The sequence below is a fragment of the Silurus aristotelis genome, assembly GCF_946808225.1.
Source record: "Silurus aristotelis genome assembly, chromosome: 14".
NCBI lineage: Eukaryota > Metazoa > Chordata > Actinopteri > Siluriformes > Siluridae > Silurus > Silurus aristotelis.
The window spans coordinates 20,221,041-20,243,538 of NC_139587.1; the positions used below are offsets into that span (position 1 = coordinate 20,221,041).

The following is a 22,498-nucleotide window of genomic DNA, read 5'->3' on the forward strand; positions in this document are numbered from 1 at the left end:
TTTCTTTTTGGAAGACTATAGGCATGAAATGTTAAGTGCAGGTGGGTCAGCACCTCTATTTGCAGGAAAGGGGCTGTAACAGGACGCTGTGTTGACTACAGGTCTGCGAGCGTGTTGTGCTGCTTTCGTATCCCTTTCAAGTGCTTCCTCTCGGGCCACGAAGATCCTCCCAGGTGGCTGCTAAATGCTCTGGGAACCGTGTGACATCACTGCAGGGGACTGACCTGCACTTATCCTACTGCCTGGGCAGGTATTGTCCCAACATGTCAAACAGCCATAGAGCAAGTGATCCTCTTACATCCGCTCAGCCGTTCCACAAGGGCGCAGATTGGGGGGAGAGGGACAGAGGGAGAGGGGGACAGAGGGACAGAGCGAGATCCCTATTCCGCAAAGTGAGCGGAGAGGCTAAGGAGGAAAAAGGGGCCACAACAGGGCACACATCACCACTCAGGATGTCAATCACGTATCTCTACTGCTCTTATTTTGCAAGAAAAGAGCCCCACTAACCATTCTCTCCGCATGGGCCACAGTGAAAGTGCACGTCTGGGTAACTTGACTCAACGCTAAAAGGGTCACTTGTTAACCATCAACATAAGCTCACGGCACCTCAAGGGTGACAGACCATGTAGCCAAAATAAAGAGTTCTGTCCCCCGGGATTTAGTATAGCATCACAGATCATTTACATACACATCAGATGAATTGTTGATACACCGATTGTCTAAATCTGATACATGTTATAAAAGGAGAACACGTTATTTACATTAACGGTCTAATCCGAAAAGGTCAATACTAGAGTCTGTACTGACTAACTTTTGTAATGTTACAATTCTGTCATCGCAAACCCAGCCTATATAAGCAGAGAAAAATCAATTCTGCTTTGTGCATTAGTTACATAGTCACCACTCTGCCCCCTACTGGCCACATGTCAATACAGCAGAGCTGCACTACCAGAAAAGTAACTCAACACTCGGATTCCTTATCGATACATGAAATACTACCGGCACAAAATCTCTTCCAATCCTGAAAGCGAAAAAAAATAAAAAATAAAAGCAGTCCACACCAAAGCACCTGGTTATGTGTAGCATTGTGCACTAATAATCCGAAGTATATTTCACAAATAGTGTACCTCAGATGATTTTATTGAGCCTCTCTTTGCGAGGCCCTGGCAAAAAAAGGCACTTAAGAGGTAAACATATACAACATAAAAATGCACAACAAAGAAAAGAAAAAGATGAGATGAGTGTGGACAATAAAAACACCTTCACTCTGAGCACAAATCTACAAAATGGTCCTTTGCATATGCAAAACACTGCTCTTTATCATCTTGTAAAGTTAGATTGTGTTCTAGCTGATCATCTCATACTCACTAAAAAAACCCAACAATGACTGAATAGTTTTGCATATTGCAATCAACAAAACATGAATGCGCTCAGGATTTAATCTTACCCAAGTGTAAGCATGCAAACAAACTGGTTCAACATGTACCAACAACTCACAAAAGCCTACAATCTATCTTATACAAATACATACATATACATGAATACTGTTGTAAAAGTGCCAGTGCATCTGAAAAGCTTTTAAAAGCTGTTGCTTTAAAATACACTTGCAAGTGCTTTGGCTTTTGTAAGGCAAAACATAGAAGAAAAAAAAAAGACCATTGTAGGAGATTAAAGATCAATAAATCAAATAAGAAAAAAAGGAAAAAGAAAGCATCATATAATGTTAGCTTTCTGGAACAACATTGTACTAAATATAACCATAATGCGGTGTACATATTTCAAAATAACATCATAAAGCACTTAGTTTTTGCTTTCAACACATTTTGCTAACCATTATCATCACACCCTTCATCAGGACCAGGTGCATTCAAAATAAAAACAAATAATAAAAACCAAACTAAAATATAAATAAAACAAATCTGTCATACTGATTTCCCATCTTTGACACAGTGATTGAATATATGCAAAATGTATGTAATGTCATTTTTAGTATGGCAAAAAAAAAAAAAAAAACAGTTTCCTTAAAACAGTTATTTGGAAAGAGACCAGCAGCAGGCTAAAACCGAGAGGCATGGGTTGCTTAACTCTGGAGTTTAAACACACAAGGCTGTGGTGAGTGGAGTCCAGTGTGTGAGATAGTAAAAGTAAGACCAGGTCAGCTTGGGGAAACTTCCGCAGGCAAGGGTATGTGAAAAGATGAGCAGGACTCCCGTCTGTGGAGAAGTTTGAAGAGCAACTCATCTTTCTCCTGACTGAGTTTCTGGCTCTGCATTGTTTGCTTCTCTAGCGCCTCCTGCAGCTCGTTCTGCTCCTTGGACAGTTGGCTGAAAAAAGAAATATTGGAAGAATTAGAAAAGGTGCAGTACACAATTAATTTCCAGGTAATAAATGAGTGCCCAACCACACCTTAAAAAATCCCAAATTCTATGAAAACTAAAAAATAGAATAGCAGTAGTATATATATAGAAAATGATCAGGTGTTTGTGTGTGTAATAAATATACATATATAGACACACATATAGACACACATATAGACACACATATAGACACACATATAGACACACATATAGACACACATATAGACACACATATAGACACACATATAGACACACATATAGACACACATATAGACACACATATAGACACACACACACTATTTGCTGAAAATATCTATACATAAGGCAATTGTGATTGAGGCCAAAGAGCTTTAGGTAAAGTTTAGACTTAGATGCTTTAACTGCTTACTGTATTAGTGTTTGATAATTATCTATCCGAACTCTGAGGTCCTCATTCTTCTGTAGAACCTGCATGGCCTGGTCCTCCAAAGCTAGGTTCTTTTCAACCTGAGAAAACAGTACAGACATGATCAAGTATTTGTTAAAAAAAACAACAACAACCTGACAAGTAATAGAGAGGTAAACACAAAAATACATGATTCATGTTTAATCATAGAATAAAGACTACTCAAATGCCCTCCCATCACTTACAAACAGGAGCACACTAGATTGGCATACGTGTGTGTGTATATACAGACATGGTGCCCTGCAAGGAGTCTCATCTGAGGTTTATCTTTGTGTTGCACTCTGTTTTTTTCAACTACAACACCGATCAAGAAAAAGCAGCTAATACATGAATGGATCACTCTGGAATAGGGATGTTCAATTTCACATCTAAAATTCCTTGAATTGTGTCTGCGAGCCTGGAAGCTTAGTTTGTCCAACGCATCAATCACAAAATAGATTTTGTGAATTCCACAAAATCACAGGCTGTACTAAATCTTTTTTTACCTCCTGCAATGTGTCTATTCTTAAAAAAAAAAAAACACACTCTCTTTCGGCTTCTCCCATTAGGGGTCGCCACAGAGGATCATCCGCATGTTTGATTTGGCACGTTTTTACGCTGGATGCCCTTCCTAACGCAACCCTCCCCATTTATCCGGGCTTGGGACCGGCACTAAGGCTTGTGCAACCCTAATGGCTGGGGTCGGGTTTCCAGACCGGAGATCGAACCCGGGCCGCAGCGGTGAGAGCGCCGCATCCTAACCACTAGACCACCAGGGAACCGCAATGTGTCTATTCTAAGAATACAAAAATTAAAAATCAAATAAAATAAAAGGTGTGTGTGTGTGTATATATATATATAAATATATATATATATATATATATATATATATATATACACACACATATACATACACACACAATATACATACATATATATATATATATATAAATAAATAAAACACACACACACACACACACACACACACACACACACACACACACACACACACACACACACACACACACACACACACACACACACACACACACACACACACACACACACACACACACACACACACACACACACACACAATGGGAAACACTCAGATGACAATGACAGCATATATGATGTTGCAGAAACTGTTCACTAAAGACCTAAATAATCTCAGGTTGACATATGGAAGTGAAAAAAAAAAAAGAAAAAAAAAAAAAAAAAGATAAATAAGACAAAGTAAGGAAAAGGAAGACGAAAAGGCTACAGCCAGTGATCATGCTGAGTCCAGATTCTATCCTTCAAAGTTTTCTAGTTATATTTACAACATTACATGGAATAAATACTTTTTTGTATCCCAAAAATACTGTTCATGTTTCTCAGCATTTATAAGAGTTTGAAGAGTTAAATATTAAACAGTCTTTATTTTTTTTCCCCCTGAACAGGGAGCGTCAGCACTGTTGTTTTAAAACACTGCATTCTGGTGAACTTGAACTTTTAATCCAGCCTGAGTGTGTAAGAGGAAGAGGTCATCTGTTTCCATTCTGACCAAAAATGGTGAGTGGGAGTTTATACCAGGGCCTCCATCTGCCGCAGCTTGCTTCCCTGCTCCTGTAAACGCTCGCTCTTCATCTCTATGACAATTAGCAGACTCTCCTGTTCCTGCTCCCAGAATTCACCCGGGCTACCATGAGTCTAACACAGAAAAGGGCAGGATACAAAGCAAATGTTGCATTTTTACTGAATATATTGTACAATCATTAAATTTAATGGGGGAAAAAACTACATTTACATCCCATTTATCATCATGAAATTATTTACTTCTATGTTTCTTTGAAGGTCTCTTTTCAGCATGGACTCCTTTACTCTCTGCTTCAATTCTGCGAACAGCTTCAGGTCCGCCATCAGTTGCTCGATCTGCTCCTGTTCAGAGTTCACACAGAGTTCAGACTAAAACATCACTCAAACGTCACAATGGTATGTGCAACACAACATTCGAAGGCATGGTTTATAAAACCCTTTCCATATACAATCCATAAAGAGTAAACTGAACAAGACAGCACTTCAGTGTTTTTTTTCAACTGGGGTACCTTCAGAGCACCTTCAACTGCTGTGTGCGTTTTCTGCAAAGCATTCTTCTCTTCATTGTGAAGATCTTTTGTCGCTGTGGGGGAAAGCATGTATCTTATTTTATATGGGTACAGAAATAGCAAAGTGCATGCTTTCTGATTAGTTATGGGCACATACCTTCCACTTCTCTCTGGTGCTGCTCTCTAGAACTCTTCATCTGGTTCTCATGAACTGCACTGAGCTCAGCAGCTGTCTCAGACTTCACCTGTTGACAGGATGTATAAACCATATGATAAAGAAAAAAAAAAAAAAGTACAATGTGTGCAAGCCAGTCTTTTGGCAAGCGGAGTTGTTACATCAGTTTTTAGAAGTTAATGCTTTATAAAGGTGATAAATATACTCTGGTGCATTAAAAGAAACCTGTCAAACAACTGTCTAAGATTTTTTACAAAGTTTAACTAATTAGGCACCTTCATAAACATTGTTCCCTGACCTATTTTAAAAAATAAATGATAATAAATAACTGAACACATCTCATGCAGCTTTCTACAGTGCGAGTCAAATACCAGGAGGTATCCTGGTAAATAGATTTATTGCTGATATTTTCTAAAACATAACAGGCCCTCCACCAAGAGTAAACACAGAACAGGTACAGAATCCAGCTCTGCTGACAAAACCTACAGTAAATGTCAAGGGTATATAACAGACATTTACATTTAATAATTTAGCGGACACTTTTATCCAGTGGTTGGCCAGGTCATTCTTGTAAACAAATTTTAAAAAGAGAGATTTCGGAGATTTTATCTAAGTAAGTTTTATCCTGGTTAACCAAAATTTACTAACTAACTTAGTGGTCGAAGTGGGAACAAAATAATTAACCCGGTGCCAAGACCTTACAAAAACAGATAAACAAATTAAAAAACAACATGGAATATACACAAAGGCATTTATGCATTGCAATAACAGAAGAAAATGTGTTCTACATGCTATAATAAGAGGAAGATCTTTAAACATTTGCAAAAAGAATAAAACAACTTTTCTGACTGGAGTGTAAAGTGTGAAGGTGTGTAGACAATGCATTGTAAAGCCAGTCATATTTAATACGCAACGTCTTTTTCATTGAAGTTGTATACTATAAAAGTATGAAGAAACAGTAAAAAAAAAACAGTTGCAGGAGTGAGGCCTAAAAGTTTGCAGACAAAGCCCAGCAGATTCTGTAGTTAGAAGAAGAAATCATCTGCAGGATGCGAGTGTGCTATTGTGAGGAGTGGTCAGAAAGGTAACTGATCATGCAGAAGGGAGGTTTTCATTCAAGAATAGATTGTCAGAAAGGCAGCAATCCGCAGAGCAACTTCAAAGATATAAAAAAAATTCAAATAAAAAAATAGATGTGTCTTGTTTATGCAGCAGTAAAAAAAACCCGTCATTTAGACTAAAGAGAAGACTGGACTATGAGATGACCCCTGGTGGTCTCCAGTATTAAATGTGTAAGGAAATGAAACCTCAGTGACTGAAAATGTGTGTTTAACCTTGTAACCAGACCTTTTCCAGGATATGATTTTGTAGAAAACTTGATGACAGCTGCTAAAGAGTGACACAAACAGCAATGAACCAGACCACTTGATAGAGACATATTGGTAATTAGTAATTTGTAAATGCAAGTAATTTTCTCTTGGGTACAAACCAACCAAAAGCCAGCTGTGCAAGACCACAGAGACCATAATGAACATGTCTGGCTTTGCTGGCCAGAAGATAGACAGATGTGTGCAAAGCTCCCAGCCCCAAACAGGAAGGAGTGTTAACGAAAACACAGAAAACGGGCAATATTCCTAATTACTTTTATCCTCTTTATGTAATGGAAAGAGCACATCTTGTTCATCAGTGACAGCTTTACAGTATATAACTGGCTGACATCATCTCGCTTGTTTGTTCTTTTCTGTGTTTGAATGGCGTGCAACTTGAAGCAACTTGTCTGTGAACGATCTGGTTTACATTCATTAGTAACTGTACTGCAACAGCCTAAACCCGAAGCATAAATCACCACTCTGCTTTGAATCATATCAGGTTGTCAAGAACAGGCTGTGTTTTTCAAAGCAATAAGCATTAAACTACCAATAATAATGGCTAGTTAAATTATTAGTCATGGCAATGTTTCATCTAACAGCATCTCATAAGCTGCAAATAGACCAAGACGAGCCTTGTTTATCCCCTTTTTAGTGTGACCAACACCACATATGCCACATTCATTCTTTTAAAACATTTAATCTTCACTAATTTAATAGGTGGGAATTCAGGGTACAATTAGTGTACAACATGAAACAAGGCCTAACCTATTTCATCATTTGAGGCATTTCTCACACACACACGCGCGCGCGCGCGCACGCACACGCACACACACCTTTCATAATGCAGGTTTTAGATCATTTCAGCTGTGCATGCAATGTTGATAGTAAAATTAAAAAAATACTGTTAACAATTCAGCATTAAACCCATGATTCATATGCATTCCTTCTTTACTTCACATATTAAGAAAGACTTTCCGGATTTTGTGCATTAAACAACCTAAGACAGCACCAAGGATCCAGAAGAACTTTTCCACTCAACCAGTAAATCCATAAACTAGCTTTACCATCTCAGTGATACTGTGCACTAGCATGCACAGGTCTCCGTGTTGGTGGTCCTTTAAAAGTTGGTCTCGCTCTTCACTTCCTGTAGCTGCTAAGACCTGGTCCAAGACTTTTAGTTGCCATTCATACTTTTCTAGCTGAGACTCTGGACCGGAGCCCTTCTCCTCAGACGGGCATTTTACTGGTAAGCAATAAAACAGGGCATTAGCATATCAGATTGTGTATTTTCAATCTTAATTCACTGCACTGAGTTTTACAGGTTTCAGTCGTCACATGAAGAATTAGCACAATAATACACAGTGTTATGCTTATGATATGAATGAATATGAATTGCTCCAGAACACAAGAGAGATGCACAAAGCTGAAACACAGTGCACACAGAGGAAGCAGGGTGTGCCCAGGCCTGTCTTATAATGGTGTTAAGTACGTCATGGTGTAGGGGACCTTCTGTCTGGGAGTGTTTCCTATTTATATCTATTTCTAGTCATGTGTAGCTGTACATAAATACACATGGCCTGAAATGTGAACATGTGTATTAGAAAGTAGCGTGATCCATACCGAAACAGAGCTGTAAACAAATCTGTACCAAAAACAGAACCAAAAAAAAAAGCATTCTCTCAGTGTAACGAAAGTGGCTTGAAGGTCCCCTACACCATGACGTACTTTACACCATTATAAGACAGGCCTGGGCACACCCTGCTTCCTCTGCAGTGTATTAGACACAAGGTATTAGATGTGATCAATGATTTCTTGATTGTTCATGTCTTGCTCTCTCTTCCACCTCTTTTTAAAAGATGGTTCAGGTGTGTTACGAGTTTGAGCCTCTGTAGGGCAGTATTCCCTAAGAGTTGTAAAACCATGGTCTGGTTTGTTTTTGTCCTGTAAATGTTGTGCGGTAGAGAGTTGATCCTTGCCTTTAGCACACAGTCCTTAGCCTAATTCCTATGCCAGACATTCTCATTTACAATGCATAATGTTAAAACCTTGCAAAACAGGTCATATGTAATTTTTTTTTATTTTTTTTGATCACTTTGCTGCTATGACTCAATTTCACCAATGTCAATATAGGTTTTTAATTGGTGCCAAGCTCCTTGAAGTGTAACCTCCTTCAGGCAAAAAACAAACAAACAAAACAATAACTAACAAAAAAAACCCCACAATGTTAAACGATGTAAATATATAACTTTATAAGGAGCAATTCTTTGTGCCGATGTCCTGCAGGATTGAAATTTTCATCAGTGCCATTAAAACAGTTATAACAACTACCTGCTTGAAAACATGTTTTTGTAATCACTCACTCACTCGCAAAGGATCATCAGCACGTGTTTGATTATGTGACAGGTACAGGAAATCACTTACCACTTCCATCATGAGTGCTGCTGATCTCCTTGAGCGAGGCTTCATTCTTGGCTTGTTTTTTCTTGAGTGAGGAGACAAGAAATGTAATTTAATTTACAACTTTGAGGCCTGCTGACAGTTAAAGCAAAGCAAGTGTACAATAATATTTTTCCCAATCCACAATAATGATCATTATGCTTTTAAAATCTAACAGAAAAGTACAATATTATTTGAGGAATCCAAAATGGTGTTCAGCGTTTACTTCATTTTAACCTCAAATGATACCACGTTTGAATGTTCCACATTTATTGAACAATATTAACATATCTGCAAATGCAAATCTAATTAGCTAAAGCCATAGTTCCATTCAAGACACAGAAAACCTCATTTGGTTAGTTTACTTTGTATGTATTAAAGACAGCACAAAAACTTTTCACTAATTCCTTGCAGGACTGAAAATACCATCTGGTAACCGAACCAATCACTCAGATTACTGCAGTGTAAACACTGTCTGCATATAAGTTAAAGCTTGTGCTCTCTTCTCATAGTTCTTCCTATTTTGCTAGTATTGTGCTCAGGACAGCTAAATGTGCTTTACTTTGATTTCATTTTCAAATGAACATTTGTCTGCATGCGAAGGAATTATTTTCAATAATCATCACTATTGGAATGCGCTCGACCAACATGCTTTTATTTTTGTTACAATACAAACATTGAAAAAATGAAATCCAAGCATATGGAAAGGCAATATTGTAATAGAATAGATTGTAAGGATGACTGCCATGTGCATACTGTGTGAGACAGTGATGTATCAGGCACATACAGTAGTTGTAATGCATACGTGTTTACTAGAGGGACAAAGTGGGACGTTTTGGGGACAAAGTGAGAGAGGCCCGATTGAGATGGTTTGGACATGCGCAGAGGACGGACATGGTGTAGATCAGTAGGAGACTGCTGAGGATTGAGCCAATAGGAAGGAGGAAAAGAGGAAGATCAAGGAGGAGGTTTGTGGATGTGGTGAGAGAAGACATGCAGGTAGTTGGTTTGAAAGAGGCAGATGTAGGAGACAGGGGGTATGGAGACGGATGATCCCCTGTGGCACCCCCTAATGGGAGCAGCCGAAAGAAAAAGAAGATCTGCAGTCTCAGCTGCTTCTTCGTTTTTGCTCTCTTTTGTGCTAATTGTATTATAGTTTTGAATCACACTTTATTTTTCCTTCTACAGCTGTTTACCTGTGATTTGCCTGCCATCCATGCAAACTAAAAAAATCTGTCTAGTAAAAACACTTCCTACCACCTGTCAGATGTGACGAATACAATTTGAAAATTATTAGAACTAAAGAAGAGAAATGTCCGTGATGATCCTCTGCAGTTTACTGAACTCATTTGTCTGTTAGGCAGCTGTAAATAACAACAACAAAAAAATTTTAATAAAAAAAACATAACAGCCCTGATAAATAATCTTGTCCAAGGCATGTTGGGCTGTTCATTTGTCTACCCTGCAATTGTTAACTCCACCCCTGAGCCTAAGTGGCCAGCTGTTTTGAAACTCAAATTCCAAACAAATTCAGCTTCTCTTTTCAGCTCTCTGTCCAAAAGCAAGTATCATTAAACTAAAGTATGCTGAATAAATGCAAGGGTTTCTTGCATTATGTGGAAACTGGGGTCAGACACAAAGTTTCCAATACGAAGGAAATACTTTATTGTGGTACACAGGTATACTGATGCTTTCAAGCGCAATTAAATCCAGTAGAATATCCTTGTACAAAGAGTATGTGGACACCTCACAAGTTTACCTATATGCACTAGTTAAACATCCCATTCCAGATTCAGTCTCCTGTTACTGTTAAAATGATCTCCACTCTAATCAAAAGGCTTTTTAGTAGAATTCAGAGTGTGGCTGTGAGCATTTGTGCTTATTTAGTCACAAGAGCATTAGTAACGTCTGGAACTGAGGTCAGGTGAGAAGGCCTGGGTCTAGTCAGTTTTACGCAAAATGGTTATCAGTGCAGTTACGGCCCGTCTATGCAGCCCACATGCGTTCTACCACATCAAACTTGACAATCCCTGTCTTACTGGAGCTCACATTGCGCACTAGGGCATTGTCGTGTTGGAACATGTTTGGGCCTCTTGGTTCCAGTTAAGAGAAGTTGTAATGCAGAATTATCATAAATAATTGTGTGCTTCCATCTTTGTAGCAACAGTTTGAGGACGAATTACATACGAGTGTGTGGTGTTTAGGTGGCCACATACATTTGTCGCCATATACACTTGTCCATATAGTTTATGCAGTAATTCATTCAAAGAAATGAACATGTTTTGCTTCTAATTTGGCAGGGACATCAATGCAACCCGGAGTCAATGTGAACAGAGTGAGATGGGGGGGGATTCAGTGGGATTCAGTGAGAAAGCCAGATGGATCTGTTTTTTTATTAAATTTTTATTATCCAGTCCCATTATTGCTTACATATTAATTATCTTATGAGCAAGACCGCTAACCAGTGAATAACAAATGTAAAGAAAATTCACTCTAAGTTTACATGATATATAGTCTGTCAGAGATTCTCCTAATATTAACATGCTCTTATTTTCTCCACACTTTTATTGTTGATGGTTTAACATCATGTGCTTCCTGACTGCCATACAGAGAAGAGTCTGTTAGAACAAAGTTATAATATTGCTTATAAAACAGGAGCATGGACTGATCTACTAAACAGACATTACAGTTTTCCCCCAAGTTGGGGAAAACATGTTATGGTTCTCCACTTAATCGATTGGAATGATCAGATTCAATGTAGTCAGACAACCGATTTTTAAAAATCAATTACTCTTCCAATGATACTTTAAACTTCAGCTGCCTCACACAGGAAAATCGTCCTTCTCTTCATGGGGAAAAATGCTAACAAGCACTATTTAGCTATAATAATAAAATATAAATATATATAAATATATATAAATATATATATATATATATATATATATATATATATATATATATATATATATATATATATATATATATATAGATATATCTATCTATCTATATATATATATATATCTATCTATATATATATATATATATAGATAGATATATGCAATTGTATATAATAGCGCTCTATATTTATATATATATATATAAAAATAAGAGAGAAAGAGAGCGTGAGAGACAGAGAGCGCTATTATATACAATTGCATTTAAGTTAGAAATAACCTTGAAATCCAAGAATAAATTATGTCATTTATTGTTTTTAAACATCTATACAAATATTTCATGTACTAAGTCATGGTTTCATCTGGTATCAGGGCTTACAAAATTCTGATTAACGAATAACCACTGAGATATCACTGACCCTGGCTGAACTGATAAAATCACTGAAAGTTTAAGACACCTCAATATTCAGCATCAGCAATTAGTTAAAAGGAGAAGCCTGGGAATGCCAAGAATAGTTTTTTTTTCCCTTGCACATAAGATTTGGGTGGCAATGGCACGATGCCTCACATATCATTCGCAACACTTTAATTTAAACACATCGATCAATAGAAATAAATCCATAACGCAGACGTTTGAACTTGCCCTAAGCTATAATCTTGTTCACATCGTTGGCAAATTTCCGTTGAACGAGAGCATAAATTAGCCAACACATATGAGGCCTCATTTGGCATGATCTAACTTTTTTTTATAAATGTGCGATTTGTTCTTTTTTATGCTGAGCCTGTTTGAGATGACAGGTCTTTGTCTTGACAATAAGTCGAACAGCAATCCAATCCAACTCAATCTGTGTATGAAGAATGGGTATTTCCTATGTGTATAAGTTGTTGCCAACTTTTTTTAATTATCCATAAATTACAAAAATGGAAAATTCCTCTCATCGAAATGATAAATATGAACAGATAGCACAAAATGTCAACTACAATATATTTAAATCACTACAGAACTCTTCAAAAATGATAACCACACTACATAGAAGTAATGAACAGGTCAGACCCAAAAAAGGAATGTTACTGCCATGCCATACTTCTAATGGGAACACTCCCCTAGTCTTCTCCAAAAATGTGTGGTCCAACTGTGAACGTTTAAAACTTCTCAAGGCCATTGCTGTCTGTGGGTGATTTAAGGTTTTGAGGCTTTTGTGGCAAAAGATATGCACGGACAAGATTTAAAATGTTCTCGCACCATGCAAGATGTCTCACATACAGACAACTTTGCACAGATCGGTGACGAAAAGCTGAGCTCCCATTTCTCTCTTTCCGTTCCCTATAGTTTTTAAACTTGCATGTGGATTCACTTTTTTCTAAAATTCATTCATTTGGAATTCGAACTCTGATCTGGGGCATGCATTAAGTAATCTTTTAATGAGGTAAAATCCAACGCTGAACCCTTGAAAAGTCTGTCAGCACATTCAAGTGTTCTATGAAGCAATCTGTCAAAAACAAGTGGAGCATGTAAAAGCTAAAACCACAACCAGATTATGTCACTGCATCCAGAAAACTCCAGCTACCTGCTTATTACATTAAACAGTTCACATAATAGTTCAGAGAATACACTAAAAGGCCCTTATGCACGGGGATTGTTACTGCCTAAACCGGTGCAAAACACCAAACCATGCAACATTTGCTGACTGGTTTAAGTGGGCCGTAAAGGTTTGACGGACCCTAGGGCTTTATTGCTTATCGCCTCATGTTTTTGGGGGCATTCTGAATGAAGCTGCCAGTGGGTTTCTCTAACGTTCCCTTGCTTAGGCTATGAAGACTTTCACACTTCTCTCCAGTTGGCCATGTCAACCACTCAGACAGCTTGTAAATATTTCTAAGCATTGCCTGTTCGGCAGGTTTAGTGCTCGAAGCTTGGATTTCTGGACAGATCACGCCTTTTATATGACCCATTGTGGTTCGTAAAAACGCTAGTGTTTATTATTTTAAGACAAAAATCGTCGACCACACGTCACTATACATAGCCGGATTTGAATAAAACTAGTCAAATTCGTGTCAGGCAAATGAAGAAACCCTAAAAGGACTAGGAGAATGAAGAGTCTGTAATGCAAATAAACATGTGCCGATGATGAATTGCACAGGTTTGGTCCGAGATCACGTTGTGTAAGGTCTGCTTTCAATAATCAATCAAAGATTGAAGAACTGAAGAATGACAGTGTAGTGCAAGACCTCTGGGTTGCATTAAGAAAAGTTGGAAAAGAATGTAAATTGGAAGAGCACCAACATTATTCCTACTCAAAAGACAAACACAAAAACGTGGAAACACTGGGATTAATGTTCCTGGGCCAGATCAGTGACTTGTGTTCCAGATTAAGTTGGAAACTATGGTTATTTATGTAGTCTTGTAAAACTAGCAAGTGGTGGCCTTATGCAGATTTGAGCGGAAATCATTCAGTCCAACATCACAGCCTTATTTCTGTGTTTCAGCACAAAGCCGATTACTGAAACCCCCTTCAGACAAATACTCTAATACCCTAACACTCGAATACTAACAGCTAAACAAGTGGAGGAGCAAAAACAACTGAAAGTGAACATTTCCATCAAACATCTTGTATTACCGTGAGAAAGGAAGGAAGGAAGGAAGTCAGCAGCTTGAGGAGCAACAACAGCTAATTTCCAGATTCGCGTGCTCTGGTGGAGCTCCTACTTAAGTCAGCTTTTCTTTCTCCTCATTCAAACTTTTCACTGAAAAACAACCCGAAAAACGTGTAAAAGGAAATCAGAACGTACCTTTTTACGGCGGACGTGGACACAAACTTTGCTATTGTGGCAGCCCATGACTTTCCGTGTCGCCTCTCTGTAACTGCTGTGAGTGAGGAGACAGACAGAGAGAGAGAGACAGTAAGCTGCTCGAGTCACCTCGCGATCAAAACATTGCAGCCGCACGAGCTCACCTCCTTACTCCAGCGGCCGCAGTGCACGCGCACGCCGGGGCGGCGACGCGCCACGCTTTATTAACCTGCCTGTAATGAAACATCAACATGACCGGAAGTACAAACAAAAACTCACGAACAAAATAACAGAGCAAACTAAAAAGATTTATTATATCTATAAAAGTTAAAAAGTTTCAATAGCGCCGTTGAGATTTAAATTTTACCGTAATTACGCTTATATTTGGGCACAATTGTTGTTCTTTTTTTGTTCAGGGTTCGTTCACTGTAATTGAAACACGTTTGGTAAAGTTTTCACACGCAAGCACACTGACTAGCGTGATTAAATGGCAAAACTAAGGACTAATATTATTAAAACTATTAACCACCTCAGAATAATTTAATGTATTACTCTTATGGATTGGAGCAGGGTTTGTAACCGGTTACTAAACAGTTCAAATTAAATTTGACTAAATTGCTGACGGAATGAAACTACATCCTATAAAAATGCTTCAAACTACACAAGATGGCCAATTACGCGTTATAACATCTGACCAGTTTTACTGCACTAATTATATATTATTATTTATTTACTTTCATATTTATATGCACAGTCAGTGGATTTCAAAGTGTGCACCATGCTCTTTTAAATTTACAGACCGTGCATATGAATATGATGCACAGTAGAATACTGTATTTAACATGAATAGTATCACATATTAAAATGTATTAATGGCCTTCTTGCGAATGATTTTGAACCGTATGAGAATGATGGCACTATGTTGGAATAGGTTACAGTATGATATGTCACAGTACTTCTGCCAGATCATACCATGATCTATTTCTGGCTTCTTGGCCTGCTTATTTGGTTTATATTAAGCATCAGTATGATAACCTACCTCTTCTCGGGGCCATCTAGGGAATCTGAAACACTTTCATTTTTGTCAAAACGTGGTCTATTTATAGGGGACGGCTCTGATCTGACATAAAAAAACGCAGTTGTTGCTGTGTGTGAGAAGAGGAACTTTCCAAGGCCTAGCAGCTGTAGAGGCTCAGTTAGCAGCAGGCCCTACATCCAATTGGATGAAATAACAAAGTGACAAGCCGTAAGATAAATCACGAGTTACACTGCTGTGTGCAGGAACAACGGCATTGCAGTAATAAAAATCTGTTTGTTTTCACCTAGAAAGATACGAGCTAATTATACACAAGGAATATTGACATGAGCAACTCACGTTTATTTGACCCTTATCAGCACAAAAACGATTCATAAAAGGACCAAAGCTGTGTAGATTAAAAAACAGACATTATAAGCTATTAAGTGGCATTAGGCTAATTATACAAATTCTAGGTTCTTTTGAAAGATCATCAAACAGCATTCATTATATACAAAACCTAATGATATGACAATGTTAATAGTAATATAATATTATTAAATGATAAATAGTATGTGGAGAAAATAGTGTATACAGATTCATGGAGAAAACATTGGCTCTGTTATGTGGTAAGAACCATTTTGCTAGAATGGTTCGGGTTCCATTAAATAAAAGTGTCACTGCAAAAAAATAAAGTAAAAACTACTAAACAAACAAGCAATTTCTCTGTCCTAATGGGAGTGGTGTGACAGTATCCCTATCCAAACTAGAACACCTCACTGAATGGTTTGATGAGTATCAATATAACAAATCTTGCCATGATGATGATTGGACGAATGGTATTCAGCTCTCCATACAGTTCCAGAGGCTTAAAATCAATGCCACGGCCCATTGAACTTTTTTTGCTGTCTTGAGATAACATTCTTGCCTTTGTTATGCAAGAGCACTCTCTCTCTCTCTCTCTCTCTCTCTCTCTCTCTCTCTCTCTCTCTCTCTCTCTCTCTTTCTTATACACATATACAGTATCATCTCAAAGTGGTTTCAGCATCATGAATATTTTAATTAAAATCCAGGAATGTCTAACTTGTTACCTGTGTCTAAATAATAAAACTATATAAATGAGTTATAATTGAATCATATAGTGTGCATACATACTCTTAATAAAAACAAAATTCTAATATTTTACAATATATAACAATACTTAGATAATAATACTTAGCAATTATCTATATATAATTATAGCAAGATAGCAATTCTTAATTCTGGATCAATCACAAGCTCTGTGTTGAGTGAATTGGGAGAATCCTTTTGCTGGCATTCAGAATGATGTAGTCAAGCAATAATCCCACAATATCTTTTGTTTTTCTGTAAGGAAATGTCTGGAATCCGGCTGCTATCTGAAACCCACTTTCCCTGAAAACGACTGGTATGATTCAGCTTGATGATGCACATTATCTAATCTATGTAATTTTGCCCCCTGATTTCTGCAAATTGGCAGAAAACATGAGACAGAAACACTGAAATGATGTAACAGAATTATAACTTGGAATATGTATGGAGTGCATTGTTATATGTCAGTCATCTGATAAGGATACATGCTCAACATTAATAAGTGTTGTTGCTAATAATTTAGTACAGAATTCTATATTACTTTAGATTTCAATTCAATTTAATTGTATATAGTAACTAGATTATATGTGCTGACAGAGAAGAAAAAAATGTGGGTTTTTATTTGTTCAAGGTAGAGGACTGCTATGGTTTGAGATCCACCTGGCCATCTGGAATAGGGCAGGTGATGAATGACTTGGAATGTTTTCTGCAGGAATGCAAGGAATGATTATAACAAGTGAAGAGGCCAGACTCAGATTTTTTACGATGCAACCTCATGAATACTGCACTATAGAGACTTCAGCTCTCGGTATATTATTATTATTACAGCTGGATGGCTAAATCTTCATTCTGAGACCAAAACCAACCTATTCACAACTCTGTAGGAAGCAGTGCTTCACAAATCATATTTTACCTCGCACACCTCAGGCAATGCTTTAAGGGTGTATTTCAGCTAAAATAAAAAAAAATAATTCAGTTTCTCCCTTACGCCTCTGTAATTAATCTGCCAGCATATGTTCAATGTTCCGAAGTTCCTTCAGTTTAGCAATGTAGCTACAAGGCAAAAACTTATAGTCACAATTTTATCGGGATGCCAATTGCATAGCCAAATCGTTACACGTTTTCCTCCACCCTTATACTGCTGCTCGCTGTGTGCAGACTGTGTGCTACCCTGTTTAATATGAAATCAGATTAATAAAATAAGCCTTTTTAAAACAATGCATTACATATACACTCCTGATCAATGAAAGGGCCAAAACCAAAATCACAAAATTTAAAGCTTTTAATTGTCTTAATAACTAATCAGCAGTCAGAATATTTTGCAGAATTAAATAAAGAAATATAGTAACTTAATATGGGCTAGTTTTCCCCCTTTTATTTCTTTACATGTTTGAGACTTGTGGATTAATTTGCGTGCAGATTTCTACAGAGAAGAGTCAGTGCTGTTCCATTTAATGCTGTTAGCATCAAATTGGTGAAGAGTAGTTGAATTTTATAACATTTTAATCATCATTGCATAAGACTATAAGTGAATTTCTCTATTTTTAGATTTCAAGAGTCACAGGAGTGCATTTGTATAAATCCTGTTCATTTTTTTGACCAATATGTTATTACGTTTTATCATTTTGCTATTTTTTCTACCCAAGAATTTACATTATTGTGGTTTTGGATGTAGAAATATTATAATGAATTCTATAGTCAGCTAAAAGAAACGACATTCCCTTCATTCAAATCAAACTGCCAACTGACACAGGTGTCTCAGTAGCTCTGGTATACAGTAACTACTATACTGTGTGTTGACGCTAAAAGACAGTAAATGCATATATAATAAGTGTTTTTGTCACCACCAAGTGTTCAAAGTGTGGAATTAGCACCTCAGTGTAACAGCTGCTCATTTTTCCCAAATCCAAAATTTCCTAAAGGTGATAATTCGCCAGAACTCTTGTGAACAACTACAATCTTATTTATATTATTTGTATATTATAATAAAGCATTTAACAGTTGCCTAATACTATCATATTGCTACAGTGGTACAGGTTACTTTCATCAGCCATTAAGGTAATTCTATTAATTATTGAGTTCTTATAGTGCATTTATAGCTTGTTTTACTTGATGCTTAAATGTTTTGGGTCCCATCCAATCCCCAGTAACTAAAAACAGCTATCTACAGTATAAATAAATTCAGCTTGAAACAAATTGCAATTTTAACAAAGAGTGTTCTGTAATCAAAAATGATTAAACGTGTTTAAATAATATGTGAATAGCTGAAGTATGCTTTTTAAAATAAATCTTCCATTCAGTCTAATTTACAGCTAAACAATGTGAAAATGGATGAAAATATAAAAAAAAAAAATCTTAGAGATTTAACTAACATCATTTTAATGAAAATGGCAAATGACAAAGGGTTATAAATGAAATGTTTCATCAATAATCATATTTTAAAAAGTATTTTTATGCAAAAGCCCAGACTTGAGCAACACTGATATTATCAGAATGTTCCTCGTCACAAGATTTACATCATGCAATTAAAAAAAAAGAAAAAAAATTTTTTTCCTCCCACGGTGACAGTAAATAGGAAATATAAACCATAGAAACAAGTAGTCTTCACAAATCAAATTCAAAACATATAAGATGACATTTTGCCCTGAAAGACACAATAGCAAATGCTAAAAATAATTGTTTCATTCATTCAATTAAAATTAAATCTCAATTAATTTTTAAAGTGCACAACCTTTTCACTGTTCCAATATTTATGTATTAAAAACATTTTAGATCAAAAACAGGCTCAGAACTGCACCGATTAAAACCAGGCTACTTGTGTTAATTTCTACTGATCACAATGAAAAAGCATGTATTCCTAATAGTAAATCCACAATTCAGCATGATTCCAAATTGCATCACTGATGAACAGAATGCATGCAATGTGTGATAAAGGGTCCCGTACCACCTCTCGGCTTGGTTAGTTAATCTGAGTGTAGAGTGAGGGTAACTTTAAGGCATCCAAGCTCTTTGTCCAAGTTTCCCAGCACTCCCTGGACACGGTACTGGCCATTGGTCAGCCAGAAAGGCAGCTCCACTTTTGGCAGAGAGAAAACAGACTGAGGTAGAGAGTAGTCACCCTTGAAAAAAAAAAAGCACATGTTTGCAGTTTAAATTATGGCTAAAATGTAAAACTCAACAGTGAAAAAAAAAAGATACATTAACCAACTAAACCTTTTGTAACCTATTTTATAAGCCATTTTAATGATCCTTGTTCCTGTATAGATCATGATCATTGCTGGCTACTTGTGATTTCCACACTTTGTTCCAATGATACATGATGTGTTGACTTAACACTATGTAGGACTCTGTTTGTAATACTGATCTATGTCACAATGTCTGCCTGTGTCACAGTTGGAAAGAAACTTTGTGCAATTCTACCGCTTTCTGTGTAACTTTACTTCCTATATACTTAATTTTATATACAAAAGTAAGACAAAAGCATGTCGTTTTTAGAACTTAGTTTAATAAAAAGTCTACGTGATAGGTTTCAATCTAACCTAAAGAAATGACTGTGTGAGAATCTCTCCAGTTGACTGCACGTTTGCTTAATGTGTGTGGAAGTGTTGACACTCACTGCTTTAAAGGGGCAGTGGCAGGGAAGGCCGTATGTGTGTAAAGGCTCAGGACAGTCCTGACCCGGAGGAATGAGCTGGTCCAATATATCACAGGCATCCGGATAGTGGCAGCTCCCAAGCTCCTCCAAACATGGAACCTTGACCCAGAAACCAGCCACCTCTTTCTCCAGAGTAACATTTAGCTGCGATAACAGACAATCAATGTGTTGATAAAAAATGTTTATAAACTCAGATGAATCCGCAATTTGTCCTCACAAAGCCTTAAAGAGATGTTGACATAAAATCAGCTTGTTCCATCAGTTCTATGGAGGCATGTGATAGTCACAAGTGAGAATAAATAAACACAAGACAATACAACCAAGGAGGTGAAAAAACAATCTAGTCCCATATTGGCTTGCTTAGAAATAAACAAGGTCAGGCATATCAATTTACAGCTGAGTCAAGATAAAGTGTGTAACGCTGCCTGTGTCATGAAATATAATATAATATAAATATATGGCATTATAATTTATGCTCTTTTGCATTTTTGACAAATCCTGTGGTTAAATATTCAGACCCAACAGTAATAAATTATGCAAAAAAATAATTTTTGTATTGCCAACTGGTCTGAACAATAAATAACTAATGAAATAGATATAGTACACCATTGGAAATACTAGCGATACTTTCTATTTACTGTAGTTAACAGTTAAAAACAGGCAGAAACTGATATAGACACCTGAAGTAAGGGGCTAGATTGTATCATTAGACTTGATGCTTGTAACAGAAACATGAAACTTAATTTAGACTAAACTAAACTAAACTAACAACTAATATGTGGCAAGATTAATACACACCAAAAAAAAGCAGAAGCATGCAGTCTATTTCTTTGTTCCCACTTCCTGCATTTGTTGTGATCTAAGACCCATGTGATTAACACCAAACAGGGTGTGAAAGAACAAAGATATATGTAGAATAACTGAACTTCACAAGTGCACTGAAGTGAGGGGTGCCCAAGTTTTGGCTACATTTTGCACAGGATCTCTACCGCAAACATAAAAATATCCCCGTCATTATCCTCATTAAAGAAGCACATCCTGCAGAAACACCTCAGCATGTTCACCTGGGTTCAGTGTGAAAGGGTGTAAAGGGGCTTACAGAGACAGGAGACACCAGGGCCACTGAGGTTGTCCCAGCTGCACTTGCTGTCAAATCTCCGGGAATGTTAATGGGATCTGGAGACAAACTGAGACTCTTCATAACAGCTGGATCATCCGCCTTCCCACAGTTCTCCCAGGAGAAGCCTACAACCTGACACGCATACATCTTGCTGCATTAACACTTCCGATCTCAGCTTCCCATGTCATTCCTGCAACCATGTTCATTAACTGATGTCTAATACACACGCTTCATTCTCACCTTGGCTATTCTCAGTGGTCTTCTGATCTGCACAGCACATGTTCCTTGCTCAAAAAAGCCACCAGCCATCCATGAAGCAATAAACAGTGGAATAGAGGAGAGCATTGTATTACCGAGATTTATATGCAGTCTTTATATATCAAATGTGTGATGTAAAAACAAACAGTGTACAGCAGAGGCGTTATAAACCCTGATGGACGCTTCGCACCCAGTGCTGCACATTCACACAATGGAAATCCCACAATATTTACTCCACTTAATTCTCGGCTTCTTCCGCGTTCTGCTATAATTTAGCGCCCCCTGCAGGCCGGTGGAAACCTTCACTTATAAAATTGCAGTGCAGCGCTTTATCAACACGAAGCAGCCGAAGCGAGAGGTTGTGTTTATTCTGCGTTACCACTAGATGACGCCCTTGTACAGATTCTCGGTGGGGAGAATAACCCGGTTATCAAGAATTTAAATTATTCATATACAGTAATACATTTTTTAACCTGGGAAGGGTAAAACTTTTTCTTTTATAAAAGTCTTCTAACTGTTTTTCAGTAAAATATCTTACAAAAATAAAGCAACAATTGAGTTATCCATTCTTCAAATAATGGGAACTTAGTTTCTGAGTAAATCAGAATATATAGATATAGATATATATTTGAGTTATAGTAAGATTTAATCTGTGAATTGGCATAAAAGTTAACATTGATGCATCAGTGATGTACAAGATAGCATTGGTATCATGATGTATCATTTTAACATATTTGCATTGGCAAAAAACAATGTATTTATATATAATTATTAGTAAATGTGCTATACTTATAATTATTTAAAAAG

The 22,498-nt window shown here is 37.1% G+C and overlaps 2 protein-coding genes across 4 annotated transcripts; both read right to left on the minus strand.

Annotated features, from left to right (window-relative positions):
• Window positions 1–1,123: 1,123 nt before the first annotated feature.
• On the minus strand, window positions 1,124–14,777 carry ccdc69 (coiled-coil domain containing 69). Of its 2 annotated transcripts, XM_083559936.1 has the most exons (10): window positions 14,690–14,777; window positions 14,534–14,600; window positions 8,835–8,895; window positions 7,478–7,656; window positions 5,026–5,113; window positions 4,869–4,942; window positions 4,600–4,701; window positions 4,354–4,473; window positions 2,746–2,843; window positions 1,124–2,324 (listed from the first exon to the last, which is right to left on the minus strand). In XM_083559936.1, exons 2-10 carry the CDS (start codon window positions 14,579–14,581, stop codon window positions 2,156–2,158), a joined length of 939 nt encoding a protein of 312 aa, XP_083416062.1. In that variant the 5' UTR covers window positions 14,582–14,600; window positions 14,690–14,777; the 3' UTR covers window positions 1,124–2,155. The 2 variants fall into 2 exon arrangements, with proteins under 2 accessions (XP_083416062.1, XP_083416061.1); XM_083559935.1 differs by having other exon boundaries at window positions 14,534–14,771.
• Window positions 14,778–19,020: 4,243 nt separating this feature from the next.
• LOC310736441 (ganglioside GM2 activator-like) lies at window positions 19,021–21,970 on the minus strand. 2 transcript variants are annotated; one of them, XM_083559938.1, is made up of 5 exons: window positions 21,674–21,936; window positions 21,413–21,565; window positions 20,275–20,457; window positions 19,602–19,777; window positions 19,021–19,553 (listed from the first exon to the last, which is right to left on the minus strand). In XM_083559938.1, the coding sequence occupies exons 1-4, from the start codon at window positions 21,776–21,778 to the stop codon at window positions 19,622–19,624; spliced, it is 597 nt and encodes a 198-aa protein (XP_083416064.1). In that variant the 5' UTR covers window positions 21,779–21,936; the 3' UTR covers window positions 19,021–19,553; window positions 19,602–19,621. The 2 variants fall into 2 exon arrangements, with proteins under 2 accessions (XP_083416064.1, XP_083416063.1); XM_083559937.1 differs by having other exon boundaries at window positions 19,021–19,777; window positions 21,674–21,970.
• Between the last annotated feature and the right edge of the window lie 528 nt (window positions 21,971–22,498).

Bases quoted from the DNA above. Each gene is read 5' to 3' on its own strand.
- LOC310736441 (XM_083559937.1), bottom strand. From the start codon at position 21,778: ATGCTCTCCTCTATTCCACTGTTTATTGCTTCATGGATGGCTGGTGGC. The intron at 21,566-21,673 runs GTGAGAATGAAG...TATGCGTGTCAG, and splicing joins GACCACTGAGAATAGCCAAG to GTTGTAGGCTTCTCCTGGGA. The intron at 20,458-21,412 runs GTAAGCCCCTTT...CTGTTATCGCAG, and splicing joins CCCTGGTGTCTCCTGTCTCT to CTAAATGTTACTCTGGAGAA.
- ccdc69 (XM_083559936.1), bottom strand. From the start codon at position 14,581: ATGGGCTGCCACAATAGCAAAGTTTGTGTCCACGTCCGCCGTAAAAAG. The intron at 4,943-5,025 runs GTATGTGCCCAT...TTTCCCCCACAG, and splicing joins GCACCAGAGAGAAGTGGAAG to CGACAAAAGATCTTCACAAT. The intron at 4,702-4,868 runs GTACCCCAGTTG...AACTCTGAACAG, and splicing joins CAGTTGAAGGTGCTCTGAAG to GAGCAGATCGAGCAACTGAT.